General features: G+C 40.2%; 1 protein-coding gene across 3 annotated transcripts in view; it reads left to right on the forward strand.

The window, feature by feature from the left end:
• The window catches only part of LOC141793153 (protein phosphatase 3 catalytic subunit alpha-like), a 47,865-nt gene that overhangs the window by 7,451 nt on the left and 23,242 nt on the right, over positions 1-17,172 (forward strand). For all 3 annotated transcript variants that reach the window (XM_074673638.1, XM_074673641.1, XM_074673639.1), the window contains exons 2-4: positions 6,863-7,063; positions 12,408-12,532; positions 13,691-13,802. In XM_074673638.1, the coding sequence (XP_074529739.1) occupies positions 6,863-7,063; positions 12,408-12,532; positions 13,691-13,802 (438 nt within the window). The remainder of the gene's footprint in view (positions 1-6,862; positions 7,064-12,407; positions 12,533-13,690; positions 13,803-17,172) is intronic.

Here is a 17,172-nt window from a genome sequence, read left to right on the forward strand (position 1 = left end):
AAGTCATTGGTAAAGAAAAACTGGACTTTACTGTTATTAATCTGAACACAGCTTGGTGAAATGAAGTGTATGAAAGAGGGTTATATCAAACAGGATGTTGTTGAAGTTAGTCAGGGTGTTTTACCCACAGACTGTACAAAACATGGAAGTAGCCTCCGTGATGTCACCCGTCTGTTCCTGAAACCGTGAAATGAAGGTAATCTGCAGACGCAGCCACATTTGTTATGACGCTCGTTGTGAATTTCATTTCGAACAGCTACAAAGCGCTAGTAAGTCACGTGACCTGAGCTGTGTCTCTGGCTGGTAAATCAAACGATCCTAATAACTTCTAAACCACAGAGATAGAAAAAAAATTCACTGTGCACACTGTGTGCCGATAGTGAAATCAGCGTTTTAGACCCAAGCTGTTTTTTGAACCAGGCTGTAAATATGCTGTTTAATGTCGTAAAAGTCTGTTTTCATGGCTGGGTGTGTACGTGACTTCTGGTCTTTCTGTAGCCAGCCTCAAGTGGATTCTCCTTGAACAGCAACTTTTAACACTTCTGCATAGGCTTCATTTTTACTAACCAGATGTTGCTCTTTGGTTTTAACACTGTGTGACAGATATCACATATAGGTTGACCCATAACTTAAGATGAAGGTAAAGGAAAGTTTTGTTCATCAGAAAAGACCCAGCTGGATTAAAGTTCCTTATGAACCGACTTTAGATGGATCTGATCTGGTCTCAGTCAACACTGCACCGATCCAGTTAGAGCCGTCCAACATATTACACTGAACAGAGCGCAATTTCCTCTGCACAAGTTTAAAAACAAAACATGTCTGCGGTTGACATTTGTAGAGTGAAAACAAGTGTTAGAAACATTTTTAGAGCCTTTCTACTTTCAGCAGCTCATACTTCAATTATATGAAAATGCTAAAGCGTCTTTTCCCACTTTTCATACTAGACTTGAACTTGTCTGACAACAAAGACAGAAGACCTGAAAAATATCTGATTGTAGAAGGAAAACTGGAATGAATCAAAACTTATTGATGGGAGAAAAACAGAGGGGTTATTTCATGTTTGTCTTCTTGTGACACCATTCCCTTGACAGATCCATTTTGTCCTGAATAAGAGTTTTAAACCAAAGGTGTTATCGTCTCTGTTTGTGTTAGAGATCACCATGGCAGCTAGAGGATAGCACCTGTTGACTCTGGCTGTCCCCTGACAGTTCACACAGTGCAATGATGTTAAGAAAAGATCATTTGATTTTTCCCCAAATACTTGCTAATCCAACTGTACCAGTTTTTTGTCCTATGTGTTCAGAGAAAATGTGAGAATTCTAACAGGAAACACAAACATAAATACTCTTAATCTGTTTTTGACATAACTTGTTAGTTAGTCCATTTTTTCTCTTTTAGTAAATTGTTGTTAACGCAAATGTTTTTTTTTCAAAGCATTAGAGAAATTTGAAAAACATGAACTAGAAAATCCAGAGAGCCCATATACACGAAAGCTTGAAAGGAACACTGATATGAATAAAATCTTTCAAGATCTTTTTCATTTTTTAATAAAAGATTTCTCTGAGAAATGTTTTTCCCCTTTTTTTCATGTTTAGCAAATGGTCAGTGTTGAGGTTTGTAACACCTTCACAGTTCATACATGTTGGTACTAAACCTCTCTTCCCTCTGTTTCCAAACTGCCAAGTATAGTTTTCCCAAGTATAGTTCCTTCCCCAAGCTCTGCTGCTCTCTACTCTCTCATACCTGCCCTACTTTCACACCGCTCACACAATTTACGAGTTTCACACTCCTCTTGCTTCGCTTGCTCTTTCTCTCCCTCCCTGTCTCTCTGTTTCTCACTCTCTTTCACACAGAAACAACACAGATCAGAGGCCTCACATTGATCTCAGACCTCAAATGTATACACTGAGTTCATAAGCCCCCTCCCTCAGCCCTGTTGTTACGTTGATAATTATGTTATGTCACATGAGTTCAAACGTGCTGAGTCATTGTTTTGGCTTTTATTTCTGACACACATATCTGTTTAAATGATTAACTGGTCTCAACGTGGATGCAAAACCAATATTCACATGTACATCTGCTGTTTTCAAGACGATGGAAAAAAAAAACCTTGAGCTTGGCAGCTTATAGTTTCCTGTATCTTATAGTTTCCTGTATGCCTTTTAGTTTCCTCTATGTCTCAGGGTGGCGTCTTGCATTGAATTAAAAGGTTTTGGATGTGGCAAAGAGCAAAACTGGAGCCTAAAGGTGCTATTGGATACTTGCGACTGTCTAGATGGATATTTGGTTTTACATCTTAATGTCCTACAAGGCTGTGGATACCCCAAAACATGTTTTGATAAATAGCTGTGCTGTTGGTAAGCTTAAAGAAGGATAACTTTGCTTTTTAAAGACTTGATGTTGGTCCTCTGGTATCCCTGTAGAAGCTTTTAACGAGTAACAACTCAAAAAATACCTTTTCTTAATTCTGGTGTTTTAGAAAACCCTTATTTCAGCTTCTGTCTGATATGCTTCAGTTTAGCTGCTGTCTCTTTAAGACTCCTTACTCCACAAACCCCCTTCTCTTTGATTGGCCTGCACCCTGGAGGCTTGTGGTGGGCTGAGCTATGGGCAGACCTTCATGTCTGCCTTGCTAAATTGTCATGAACCAGTTGGGAGATTCTTGTGTAATGACCTCGTGGTTTCAGTAAATCTTGTGAAGACCTTGAGCTGGGATTTTAAGAATGTACTGTTTTGAGCAGTTGAGGCTCATATGAATAAGTAGAGGTTTGATAATCATGTTGAGTACAAACATCCAGCATTGTTACTTTATATCCATGTTAAAAATATGGTCAAGTATGGCACTTCCTCTTTTAAGGGGTTCAGTAGCAATCTGGTTGGTACCTTGTAGCTCTTTTGATTGATTTCCTGGAAATCTATCTTAACCAAGGACTATTCAGTTGTCGAGTTAATCAATCAATCTCTTTCAAAACTAAAAGGACTTAATGCTTCACACATAAAGGCCCAGGATTATTCCAAATGTTACCACAGCTCTTTATCCTAGTCCAAACTCTAATCCAAAGGAAATTAACCAATATATATTTCACTGCCTGCTTTAAATTGCAAATCTGTATTAATGTCATCCAAATCTTTCTGTATCATCATCTGAGCGAATATCTTGCAGGAAACTTAGAAACTCTGCATCCAAATGAAGAAGAAAACAGAAGAGTAACTTTTAGAAGGCGACAGAGACTTAAGATCTGGCTCCCTACGTAGAGTCACAGGTTACATCTCCTCACTGTGCTATTGCTGGTGGGTTTGTTCTGGGCACGTTCGCCCACTCGCTATGTGGGCCTCACCTTGGTCAAAGAACGCCTCAGTCTTCCTTTGCGCTGGAGTTTAGCTGAGATCACTCAATACAGAGTGAGTCAGAAAACTTGAATAAATTAGAATAAGTTCTCTTTGCCATGTAGCATCTTAAAATATGAGTATAAAGTATCACTTCTGCATCTGTTTTTGAAACCAAAGATGTTTGAACTTTGTCTTTTGACTTGCTACACAGGTGCAATTTTCAAGTCAATATTACAGATAAACATTCTACATCCAAGTATTCAGATAATAAACACTAACACTGAATATCGATGTAATGATATTGCTGTGATTCATCACACCCGTGTGGCATTTAACAGGTTTCATTTACCTCTACCATACGTTGACAGTTTTAATCAAATCCTGACATTTTCCATACTCACCCTTCCACATATCTGGTAGAGCATGCAGGAGGAAGAGGAATTGTGTGTTTTCAAGCGGCAACCTCCGGTCTAAGAATATGAGACGATGCTGAAGTGCTAAAATCTGCTGTTTCTCGAGAGTCCGCTTGAGGCTGGCTCTGGAAGTATCAGAAATCACATACACACCAAGCCAAAAAAAGCTGTTTTTACAGTCTCAGCAAAAAAAATCCCAAGTTTTACTATCAGCATACACTGTACGGGGGGGGGGGCATTTTTTTCTAACTTTGAAGTTTAGAGGATATTAGGATCATGATCTCGCCCAATCAGAGGCACAGCTCAGGTCACGTGACTGACAGGTCCCCTGTAGCTGTACGCTAAGCCCTTGCCACTTCCAATATGGCCGCTATAGCCAATTCGCTTCTTTTTCTGTTTCAGAAACAGACGGGTGACGTCAGTGAGACTACGTCCATGTTTTATACAGTCTATGTAACTGGGGTCAATAAAACTTCAACAGTTCCTGCTCAGGAAACAGTCTCCTTAAAGTCACAGGACACAAATCCAGACTTGTCAACATGATGCCCACCTGAGTGAAATTTTGCAGGTTTGCACTGTACGTATGAATGAATTTGTAGCTTTGCTTCCTCATTGAATCAAGTAGTCTCAATGCTCCTTAAATCTGAAAACAGCTCAAATTCACGGCCAGTCACCTTAACTCTATAGTTGGTCAGAAACTATTTTTATTAGCTGTCACATTTCCCCACTCCCCATTAGCCGTTATGACAGGTTGATTGAGGCTGATTGAACGTTCGCTCTCTCAGCAGTGCTGGCTGTAATATGCTGATGTTTTAGTGGTGATTACATAAAACCGTGCAGTGTGGTTTCATGTAGTTGTTGAGCTATTTTAACAGTAAAAAAACATGATATGAGCATGACATTAAAAATGTAATGATGAAACTCAGTGTGAAAGCTCACTGAAGACCCACTGTGGCCTGCAAAAGGGACAAACAGCAAGAAACACAGTAAGAGAGGAAGAGGAGGGGAGAATAAAAACACAGAGAGGAGGCAAGAGCAGGAGGAGAGTGTAAAACAGAGACAAAGTGAAAATGTGTGTGTGTGTGTGTGTGTGTGTGTGTGTGTGTGTGTGTGTGTGTGTGTGTGTGTGTGTGTGTGTGTGTGTGTGTGTGTGTGTACGAGAGAAAGAGGCAGAGAGAGCCAGGCCTAGTTTTTAGTTTGTGATCTAGGCCATTATCTGTGTTAGCACTGGTGGGGCTCCAACAGGCTCTGTGGATCCCGCATAACAATACCTTTTATGAGCTTGTATGTGTGTGTGTGTGCATATTACTGTAAGCTCATGCACACACAAATGCAACCATGCATGTTAACAGCATTGTGCCAGACGTGATGTACGCATGCGCCCCTGCACCTCTGCCTTTTGTTTATTGTCACAGGGTTTGTTCCCGTTTGTTAAGACCACTTAGATGTGTGTGTGTGTGTGGTGCCGTGTGTGTGTGTGTTCATATTTGTGTATGAGACTCCTCACGTGCAGCTGTGCACTCTTGCTGTATCACCCTCGTCGTCAGTCAACCCCCCTCTCCAGCGGCGCCCTGGGGGCCTTCATTATGTAAGAAGACATTACTGCAGAACAGAGGCAGAGAGGCATTACTGCAGAACAGAGGCAGGCAGCGCTGATAACTCTGGCAGCCCCAGCTTCAATACAACCCACCTAGGCCTCAGTAACACACACACATGCAAGCACACACATGTACACACACAAACACACACTTACAGCCAGAGTCTGTAGCCATGTGATAAAGGAAATGGTGAGAATTAAAGGTTTGAATGTTTGCAGCTCAGTCGTTGAGGAATACAACAAACATCATCAAAACCACAAGAGGTGATGGATGGACTCTGACACGTTTGTGCACAATAGGGTGTGCAGCAGCTGCAACTGCACCGTTAGGTGGTGCTGTCAGCATAACCCTGACAACTGGAGATCTGTTCAGGCCAAGACTGACAGCATTCATGTGAAAAATCAAGTAGCCTCAGTTTAAAAAAGCCATGGCGCTGGTTCTCAATGAAAGCTGCTGCTTTAACAACGAACAATCTGCCAATCCTGTACAATCTGGAGCTAACTGGACACTGAACGTGAGGGATAATACTGCATGTTTCAAACAAGTGGTGCTACGTCAAGAAACAAAATACACATGTAGATCTCATCATACTGGAGCTGTCATTAAATCTTATTAAATCAAGAGCAGATTGAACATTTTCATTGTGTGGAATAAAACTGACTTTTAACACATGGTGGCATATCAATGCGTTCAGAGGTGGACCTTGATAATACATGAATTTTGGAGCACCTTGTTCAAGGGGAGATAGAACAACTTCCTGTTTTAGCCCTGCTGCTGCTGAGGACATGCTCTTAAATTCTGGATTCTCAGTAAAGCACAGGACTGTATGACAAAATTACAAGTAACTTCAATCTTTAATCATTGGCAAGCCTTTGATGTGTTAAAGTATCACATCAATACATCGTCATCATGTCTTAACACACTGACTAAACCTGAGTAGATTGAAAGAAGATCCCAGGAAGAGGTCTTTAAGATTTGAATGCTACTAAAACAAAGATGGCTGACTTCTTGTAGGGTTTGGTTATGGCTGCATAAGGATTTTTTATAGGTGCTGAAATGGAAGGTCAGCCAGCACAACATGTGCCATAGATGTCAATGCTTTTTTGAAAACTTCAAGCTGCTCCATGCAGCTGTTAAGCCAAATTCATGCATGAGACCTATAAATTGTGAACTTTTCTACTCTTTCTGACAGGTGTGCAAAGTTAGGTGAGTATTTGGGTGTGTTAAAGCTCCCAAATATGTAACTAGACTAGACTAGAAAGAAAAACATTTCCTGGCATTTTAATAAGGTCTTCACACCCCTTAGTGCTCAGGTCTTAACAAATTATATTCTAAATTATGACAAACTCTCTTTCCCTTCATTCTGCCTACATACACATATTAAACTCTCCCTCTCCTTCAAATAATATATTTGATAGATATCCTTCTCTTTTCCTGCATCACTAATCCTCTCGTCTCTTTTTCTCCTTTTACCCTATTTTAATGCCGTCTCTTCTTTGTCTTTTCTATCTTCCTCTGCAGCGGTCCCCTTCCCCCTGGCCCACAGGCTCACCATGAAAGAGGTCTTCGACACAGAAGGCCGGCCGCGGGTGGACCTGCTTAAAGCTCACCTCACCAAGGAGGGCCGTCTGGAGGAGGCCGTGGCTTTACGCATCATTGATGAGGGCGCCGCCATCCTTCGTCAGGAGCGCACTATGTTGGATATTGAGGCGCCAGTCACAGGTACGGTCTAGGAATGAAGAGAAGAGTGGGAAAACTCAGTACAGAACTCCAGGGAAGCCTGACAGTAATACCTGTTATCATTTAATAAAATAATTAGACATTTTGACATAATAAAGAATTGCAAATTCACTTCTATTCAATCCCAATCCTTTACAAAAGAGCAGGTCTAGACTCTGTTCACTTCTGGTCTGGCTCTGTTCATTGTGTTAGTTTGTTGACGTGGTCAAGTTAAAAACGATCTGGTTCTGACACAGTTTGTTTTATTTTGAAAGTCACTGGGCATTTCAGATGGTTTCCGAGAACAACTTCCTGTCCTGCTTAACCTGCTTTTTGTGAAATTGAAGCCTAACAGCTCTAGCATCCTGCATAAAACTGCGATCTGCTACAGGACAAAGATTTTTCTTTTTCTGTTCTAATATTCAAGAATCAATGCCCATCCTTAGTCTAAACCATACTCTTTGTTACATTATTAACAGGGAACAAACACAAAGGCAGAAAAAAATCCAGTCCCAATCTTTCAGTCTGATAACCTCCACCAGGAGAGCAGAGCACTGTGCAGCATCTAACAAGTTACAGTGACTTACAATGAGAATCTTCCTTTTAACAGACAGAAGCCTTAAGAAGAACCAGACTCATGTTAGACAGACATCTGCTAAAACTGTGTTGGGTTAGGGAGAAGGACAGAGGACAGCTGACAAACTACAAATTTTAAAAGCAGTTTAGTTTACATAGTTTAGTATAAAGAATGGAAATAAAGAAAACAGCATTGTTTGAGGTGTTATATCACGTTGATAGGATCTGTGAAGGAACATGATTGTAAAATGGTCACTCTTTCATTTTACAGACCAGTAGATGAACTTAGATTAGTCTCAGTCACTGATCTATTAACGACTCTCAGTAAAAAATGTGGTACATAACCCCGTTAATTGCTTATCCGTATTTGATTTGATAAAACTGGATCTGGGGATATGACCAGGAAGGCTAAGCACGGGAGTATACCTGTGGCACGCTCTCACACAAACACAAATCCACCTCTAAAGCTTGTTACTGACTTTATTTCTAATGATGCGCAATCCAGCACGTTTCATACAAATTACAAGACAAAGCACAGAACAGCAAAACTAATGTGGTGTAGCGTAGCTTGTCGTAGCATGTGGTAGCATATGGTAGCGTAGCATGTGGTAGCATAGCATGACGTAGCCTGGCCAAACGTAGCCTAGCGTGACGTGTCGTAGCGTAGCGGTCAACAGAAAGTGTCACTCCCTTGTTAGCAAAACCAACAGGCTACAGGTGACTGGGGGAATGACTTGTAACCACTGAGACACACCCACAGTGACATACCCCCATTACGAAAGAAAAATATATGTACCAATATATTTTTTGAAATGTATTGTAATATATTATTGATAAATTATAATATACATGGAATAATATATTGAGGGCACATATACAATATATTATATATTCATGAAATATATTGCAATATATTGCAAAATATACAAATGATTGCCGTTTTCCATATATTGCAATATATTGGAAAATATAAATACTGAATCTCATATATGGGATTATATTACCTAATATATAACATGATATTTTCCAATATGCTGCATTATATTTTTCTTTCATAAGGGCCACCACTCGAGTGCCAGAGCGTACACAACCTTATCACATCAATACAGCACTAAAACATAACACATAAACATGGACATTTATGGCTTCTACATTGTATTTAAAAATGAGTATGACCCATGAATTTACATCTTTTTCACTTTTAAATGATCTGTTTCCAGTTTTTGTATCAAGCTAAATTAACCACTTCTGGTTCGATCTTTACTAATTATCATGCGGAAAAGATTGTGTTATCCATCTTCTCCTTACTGTCAAAAGGAAAGAAAATCAGGGTTTTCTTTTCTCTACCAAATATGCAACTATTTTAAAAAGTGTTGGCAAAGCCAACCACAAAATACTTGAACTGTGTTTCAGAGCATGCTGGGGTGAAGCTCAGTGGGCAGTGGGCAGAAATGTCGACAGTCAAACAGAAATAGAGACAGAGGAGTGGAGCTGAGTAGCAAAAAAGCAAAAAGAACTGCAGTAATCATGTTACATTCATTGATTTTTTAATCTGTCACATGTATCTGCCACCCCTTTGATATGATCCGCTGTTCAGTCCCACTTCTGGCACTTATGCAACTCACTTTAGCTTTGGTAATATCTGCATATATTCCCTTGCCAGAGGAATTATATGAGCCGCGGAGAATGTCGGATGGAGAAGGAGGGGGAGTTGAGATCGATGGTGAACAAAATGGAAAACAAGTTTTTGAGACAGTGGCACAAAAGACAGACAAGCAAGCAGGCGGACTCTCACCCTTCTGACACTGCTTGGTGATTGTACCCCTGTGTGTGTGTGTGTGTGTGTGTGTGTGTGTGTGTGTGTGTGTGTGTGTGTGTGTGTGTGTGTGTGTGTGTGTGTGTGTGTGTGTATGTGTGTTTATGCAAATGTGAGCAGTGAGATAATTCCATGTGGGTTGTTGTGCCCACGCAGTGTGGGAACACCGCTCGACTTTCACAGGTACAGTTCCCCGGGGACAAGGACAGATAGACAGGCAGATGGAGAGGCAGTCGATCATAAGCAGCTTAGTGCAGAGGTTTTCAAACCTGCTCATTCCCAATGAGCAACATATTGATCTGTTTCAAACTTTCTTCGCTTTCACAGATTCTGACCCAGAAACACCCACCTGAGAATTGGCTATGATTGGAAACAGCAAACACATTTCAAAGATGAAACTAAAGAGAAACTGTGCAGGATCTTGTGTTGAGGGCTTAACGCACATACAGTGCTGAGGAGGTATTTTGAACAGTTAAACACTTTGATGAACTCTCTCTGGAAACAGTCTAATAAAGAGCAGAGAACAGACAGGCAGGTGGATAGCTGAGATCTGAACTGACAGGCTTTTAGGATGTCACATGAGGGCTACTGGGAGAAAACTGAGGCAGGTCTGAGGAGGCAGACAGGTACAGCTCAGTGTCACTCATGCTATTTTACATCCCCAGTTCCCAGTCTGAATTAAAGCAAATGCTGAAGAGTATAGGACAAAAAACACACATTAACAAGACGAGCAGATGAAGAGACAACCAGGTGGATGATAAATGGCTGTGAGAGGGAACTTTGACTTCAAATACAAGTGAAAAGAGAGGCCAGACAGATGGTTGGGGAGGCGGATGGGAAGATGTATGCTGGCAGACCATACAGACAGTCCTGATGTCTCGAAAATAAAAATGTCCAGCATGTGAAGCCTTTAGAAAGTTACATTCAGATACTCCTTAATAAGACTTGGATCAGATTTAGGAAAATTGTCTGAAACACTGCCACTGAAATGAAGAATATCTGACCACATGGAGCTCTCTAAGAAAACTTCTGACTGCAGTAGATGTAGAGGAATACTTTTTTAATTTTACACAAGAAAGTGGTGCAGTAAAGGCTTCACAGCTAACCCTACAATGATGTGTATTTATATATAGCACAACATTGAAATGACAACTACTATCTTTATCAAAAATGAAACAGCCAAAAGTTATCTTGCTAACTGTGAGAAGTGTTTCTGTATTTCAAGACGACGTATCAACTTATAACTGATAACTTAGTTTGTAAAGCAAATAGGCTAAAACACAAAGATACGATTTTTATTCTGTATATGATAGAAGATCCTACCCTGGCGTCTCCTGTCGAGATAAAGAATAGTCTAGCTCCGTTCATCCAGTTTTCTTTTTCCAAGCAGCACCGTGAATTGGCACAGTGAGCGTGGTGGCGGTTGGTCAGACGCACAACCAATCAAAAAGACGCAGAGTGTGACGTAGCATAGATCTGCAAACTAGCCGAGCTAGCTCTAAGATCGGGTTTTTTACTAAAATGACCGCAGCAGTACAGTGGACATAGCTTTCTTACAAATAAAATATTCAAGTACAGTTGTTCGCTCTTGCAGTACTGGAAATACAGCTCCCAGTTCCTTTTAAACAGGCAGAATTCAACGCACGTACCTGCAGGGGAAAAGCCGCCATTTTTGTTGTTTACAATAAGCTGAGGCGGTTTTCTAGTGTCGTCATCTTATTGAGCCATCTCTGTGAACGAGCCCGCCTGATATAGCTGATTGGTCTGAGTCTGAAAGGTGTGGTTTACCTGAGCTTGGTGTACAATTGGAGCTTGAAGTTAACAAAGCGGTTGTAGATCCACCTGTCAGAGGACACACAGGTGAGCTGGCTGGCTGATGCTTCTGGTGATGCCAGTGGACCTCAATGACTGATGAAAATACAGTATGAGAGGTTGAGGAGCCCAGATGCATTCCTTTACCGGCTGGTAAGGTCTAAATAGAAAACTGAAAGTGATGGCAGGGGCGGCTATAAATCAGGTTTTTAGGGGTGCTCAGCTCTTTGAGAGATTTTGTCATCAGTTTCTTGCAAAAGTTTGAAACCACCTGTGGAAACCACTTATTAACTGAAAATTAACAACAAATACAATGCTTAACAAATTTATAAGGCCATCTCCCAGTGTTACCAAGAAACCTTTTTTGTAGTTTATGAAATGCTTAATCCACCACTATGTGTGAGCTCTGTAATCAAAATGATGTATTTAATGAGAAAATACAGTTGTGTTGTTAACCATGAATTTTCAAATGTGGTGTTGTACAAACAAAATACTAAAGCACATTTAGCACATTAGAGCTGAAAATGTGTTCTAGTGGTTGTATGTTATTTCTGATTAATTTCTGACTTCTCCAAGAGTTCCTCGTTTTGAAATTTCTCTCTCCTGTTAAAAATGGTGACATGGAGGTAACTCATGTCTCATGACAGGTGGTATGATAAATCTGTTAAGTTCTGTATGTTTCTACGAAGTTCTGTTCACAACAGTAATACTAAATACTTGGCTGTACCCCATAAAAGATGGAGCATGCCATTTTTAGAGTGAAATGTTGAATTTTAACCAAGGGGGGATTCAGATGTTACATTTTCCCTTATATACGATGAAGTAGGAGTGTAAGAGGAGCGATAAAACAAGTATTAGATTTTAAAAAAGGAAATAAACATTACAATATTGTGTTGCTTCTTCAGCATTTCCCAAAAAAGGTCTTACAACACCTATGAGTGGTGGCATGATTGATTTATCTGCAAATATTTTTGTGAGAATAGCAATACTTCCAAACAAGCAAAGAAGAGGGATAAATCTCAAAGTCAGACTTTTTAAAGCCATCAAAGCACAGGTTTACTTACCAAAGCATTGATACCTAATGTTTGGCAGCTAAATGAAGGTCATTGAGGTGCTAACATTGATTCTTTCTTTCCTTTTCAGTGTGCGGAGATATTCATGGCCAATTCTTCGACCTGATGAAGTTGTTTGAAGTGGGAGGTTCTCCTGCCAATACTCGCTACCTCTTCCTGGGGGACTATGTGGACAGAGGTTACTTTAGTATTGAGGTGAGGATGGACACATTATCTGCACACATACTTTGCTTTCCCATTTTCCCAGCATATATAAGTTAAATATGGAGTATAGACTAATGCATTTAAGACCAGAGGCCTATCCTTGTACTGTAGTTTATATGGACATGCATCTGTCACAGTTTCCAAGCACAAGGTTTCAGGGTCCATGAAGAGTAAAAAAGGTCAGATTAGCTGCTTAAAAAAAAATTGCACAGAAATTCAGTCAGAGACAGCTCATCCAGAGGGTTGTTTGGGTACTTGATACTTTAAATTAGACATGAGTGCTACCTGTGATTGCAGCAGTTATTTTGCGGTGACATTGACTTACAGATTCACACTAATGATAAGAGGTGTTACCCAGCACAAGCATAATGAGTGTAACAGTGACATGGAGTGAGTTTGGAGGGGAGGAAGCATTATTTAGGCCACCTTCCCACTACAAACCAAGGGCACTCTCAAAGTGTTCTTCGTGTAGAGTTTGTTCTGTGTAGGGGTGAGATAACACACTCTGAGTAAGTCAAAGTAACAAAATGATCTGAGTAAAAGAATGTTGAATGAATTTATATGTGAAAAGATGTACAGCAGTGGCTGTTCCCCATGCTTCCTGCTTGGTTGTTGACTCAGCCTGCTCATTTTTATCCAGGATGATTCTTATCACAATTCTGATTGTGTCTATCTTAAGACTTGGTGAAAGACCAATTCATTATCTCTTTACTCGGGCCGTTGGTGGCTCATTCAAAATAGGAATCAATGGTAACTGCTTTCTTGTAATTCTATACGTATTTCTGTAAGATAAGTATTAATGATGACAGCTGTAGACAACTTACTTACTTAAATTACTTTTCTAGTTCCTTTCTCACTTGAGCCTGGAGATAGTTTACTTAATAATGAATACCAGAGAAAACATCAAAACCTGTAAAATTCACACATTATTTGTCAGTGTTGAATTAAAATGAATGTCTTTTCTGCGGTATTTATTACTTATTTGTTCTTAAAACAGTGCATCCCAGAGCAAATCTGTGTTAGCAGAAGCTATAGCTAAATCATTACAACATGCTCCTTATTCATAAAGCGTGTTTTTATCAGATTTATTGATGGCGATATAGAGCTGCTCATCCCTAACTTGTGTTTTTTCCTCTTCCCTTCCTCAAGTGTGTGTTGTACCTGTGGTCACTAAAAATCCTCTACCCAAAGACGCTCTTTCTTCTACGGGGAAACCATGAATGTAGACATCTGACGGAATATTTTACCTTCAAACAAGAATGTAAGTAGCTTGTGTTTCATCCCAATGTAAATTGTGCCATATTGTTCTCTATCTTTGTGTCCCTACCTCCATAACTCCTCATACTTCTCCTTTTTTTCTTCTGTAACTTTATCCCATCCAAGTCTTCTTTATCAGCTGTCTGTCGGCTAGAATGTGTAAAGTGAGGATGCTGTGTAACAACATTGTTTTATTTGTCAAACCATCTGCTCTAAGAGAAAACAACTTAAACTTTCAAATATAGAATAAAATGCTCTTTAAGCCCCATGTTGACCAGCTTGAGTTGTTAATGTCAACTGATTAGCTGTCTAAATTAGTGTACAAACCATAGTGAAGTCAAATGTAAGGAGATCTTATTAGTGTCCTATCTATGCCTCCTGGACAAAAAATCAGGGCTAAGAAAGACTAAAGGCAGATTTGTTCGATTTTCTCTTTTGTCTTGTTTATAAATTCCTTAAAAGTAAACATGGTTCAGCCCCAGACTGAGCTCTATGTGAGTTTAAACTGAAACCTCTGTGAGCTCCCAGATCAGCCTTTCTCTATATGAAAGATTAGTCTCAGTCTAAGTTCTTGAAATGGTCTTACAGATGCTCATTTCTATATCTCAGCTCCAACAAAACCATTGTGAGTTCTCAGATTGGTCTGATTATAGATGTTTCGGTCTTGTGACTTGAGTGTGAAACTACCAGACAGATACTCATACCAAGATCTCAGATAAGATAAAGATTAAAGTAGTTCAAGCACTCAAATACAGTGCGTTTCAGTATCTTGATGTTGGAAAACACTGATATTATACTTCATACAAGTCTTATGTAATCAAAACCTCCTTACTGTGTTAAAATATATGAACTGGGAATATTAATTCACAAGATGGACAAGATTAATGTGTTTTGAAGTGCAACTTACAGAAGCAGTGATTTCACACAATTAATACCATCCAATATACAGCTTGAAAAGAAAGGCATTACATTTCTTTTGATAATTTAATATTGTTTGATTTCTTCCACCAGTAGAATTGCCAGCAAATGATTAATTAACTTGATAATGTTTTCAACTATTGGTGGGATTGTTAGTTATATTGTGATTTTCTGTTGTCGTCATACTTACCTGTTTTATCACCCAACTGTTTTTAACAGTTACCTAACTTTACTGACCCTCTATGCATTTTTTAGGAGGCTACAAGTATGTTGAATTTTGCTTGGTGCGCTTATTGAGTGGGTGTGTATCATAGACTGTATATAGAATGGGCAGTGCAGTCCTACCTTTTAACATGGTATAGTTTTGAAGCCCAAATCCCCCCCAGTCTGAAGCACTGCCATCTTACAGCCAGAGTCTATGCAGTCCAAGTCTTCTGAAAGTCTAATCTCTTCTTGGCTCTCCTACCTGATGTATCTTACTATTCGCTCTTACTTTAGAAAAAACTACACAAGAACAGCGGCTGTCAATCATCGTTAGATGTGATGTAAAACCCTGTTTTTAATGTCTTATAACTAATCAAAGAAAATCTTTCCAGAAAAAAGACTTGAACACAATGCAGCCCCATAATATCTTCATATTAACACAGGTGTGTTCATTTTTTGAAGTTTGTCCATAGCACCTAGGATAAATAGGGGTGAGACTGAGTTTTTGACTAAACTGCAGCCAGTCACCAGGGGGAGCAGTTTTTGTGGCAGCCTCACTTTGAGTCGAGTGAGATGACGTCCATTTTTTTAACCGTCTGTGGTTTGTATGTGGATTACAGAACCTCTGCAGCCAGCCTCAAGTGGACACTTGAGGAACTGCAGTTTGTAACATTTTCACACTGGCTTCATTTCTCATGGCCGGAGGCTGCTGCTTGATTACTTAATGATGGCTCTGTAATTACGATTAGTATTGTGTTTTCATGTAACCAATTTCATAACAGCTGCTTCAGAAAAGAGGTTATCAGCAGCTCGGACCAAAGTGAAAACTGACAAACTCACTAATAAGTGCGGCTGTCTTTCCTCGGCACAGATATGACTTAAGTTGTGAATAGCTGCACAGCACTATAACTGTATCACAGAACTGGTAATGAAAGAAATATCTGAGGGTACTCCCCAATTCATACTAACGAGTGTGTCCATGAAAAATTGTTTCTTGAGCATAAACCCTGAAGCTAAATGAGGAGGACAGAACGACTGCGATGTTAAAGCCTGTTGTAGGATTTGACAATTATTCTCTTCACTTGTTTCCTCCAAGCTTCCTTCCTCACTCAGTCGTCCATGTTTGTGTCATCCCTCGTCCCCTCTCCTCTTGTTCCCTCCATATATTTTCTATACATTCCACTTCCCTCTTCTTCTTCTTCTTCTTCTTTATCTGTCCTCCATCTTTCCCTCCCTCCCCCAGTTTCTGCCTCTCTGACTCTCCTCGTGTCCTGTCCGAGAGTGGGTGATTAGCAGCAAATTAATTTGGCCTTTAATGATTGGCTCAGGGACTTACTCCTCTGTGTCTGATTGGCCAAGGGACAAGAAAGCTAATTTCCCTTGGTGCTCGTGGCGAATAGTGGTCGCCCTCAATTACCATCTGCTGTGTGTGCGTGTGTGTGTGTGTGTGTACCACAAGTGTGTTGTTCAAGTGCATGTACTAGGGGTGCATGTGTGTGCAAGACTGTCTTCATAAATGTTTAAGTGTCTGTGTGTGGAAGGAGCTGAAAACTGGTGGACTAGCAGTAATGAGCTCTTGCGCTACACGAGGCAGATGGAGAGGCTGACAAACACACTCTTTTTTATGTCGCACACACACACACACACACACACACACACACACACACACACACACACACACACACACACACACACACACACACACAGACTGAGAAATTCTGGCTACTGTACGCTGGTAGTCCACAGTACAGGCTTTGATAAGTTTCTGATGTCCTCACACTCTGCCTTTTCCCTCCATCTCCCCTCTTCCTCTTACTGCTCTTAACCTCTCCTCCTCATCCAGTCTCCTGCTATCAATCTCTACTCTTCTTTCTTTGTGAAATCATTTCTTCCTTTGCTCTCCTCCCTCCCTCCTCCTCCTTGCCAACCCTCATCCAAAATCCACTCGCCTTTCTTCCTTTTCTCTCTCCCTCCTCTGATCTCCTTTCATCTATTTTAATCCTGTGATATTGTTCTGTGTCAGATGTATTATTACACCCATGTGTGAAATGTACTTTAAAGATGCTGTGTGTTGGATGTCTTTAAAGATATCACCACCAAATCAAATGAGTTTTTTTTTTTTTGTGTGTGACACACAAAGTCAGGCATACAGCGAAGCCTTTGTGCCGCTCATGCTTTTATATGGGTCAGACTTTGTCCAGTAGAAGCAGTCTGAGAACACACATTTATTATATTTATACACGTTCTGTGTG

This window comes from Halichoeres trimaculatus, unplaced genomic scaffold (assembly GCF_033239565.1).
Source record: "Halichoeres trimaculatus isolate MK-OKI-2021-1 unplaced genomic scaffold, fHalTri1.1 fHalTri1_scaffold_7, whole genome shotgun sequence".
Classification (NCBI taxonomy): domain Eukaryota; kingdom Metazoa; phylum Chordata; class Actinopteri; order Labriformes; family Labridae; genus Halichoeres; species Halichoeres trimaculatus.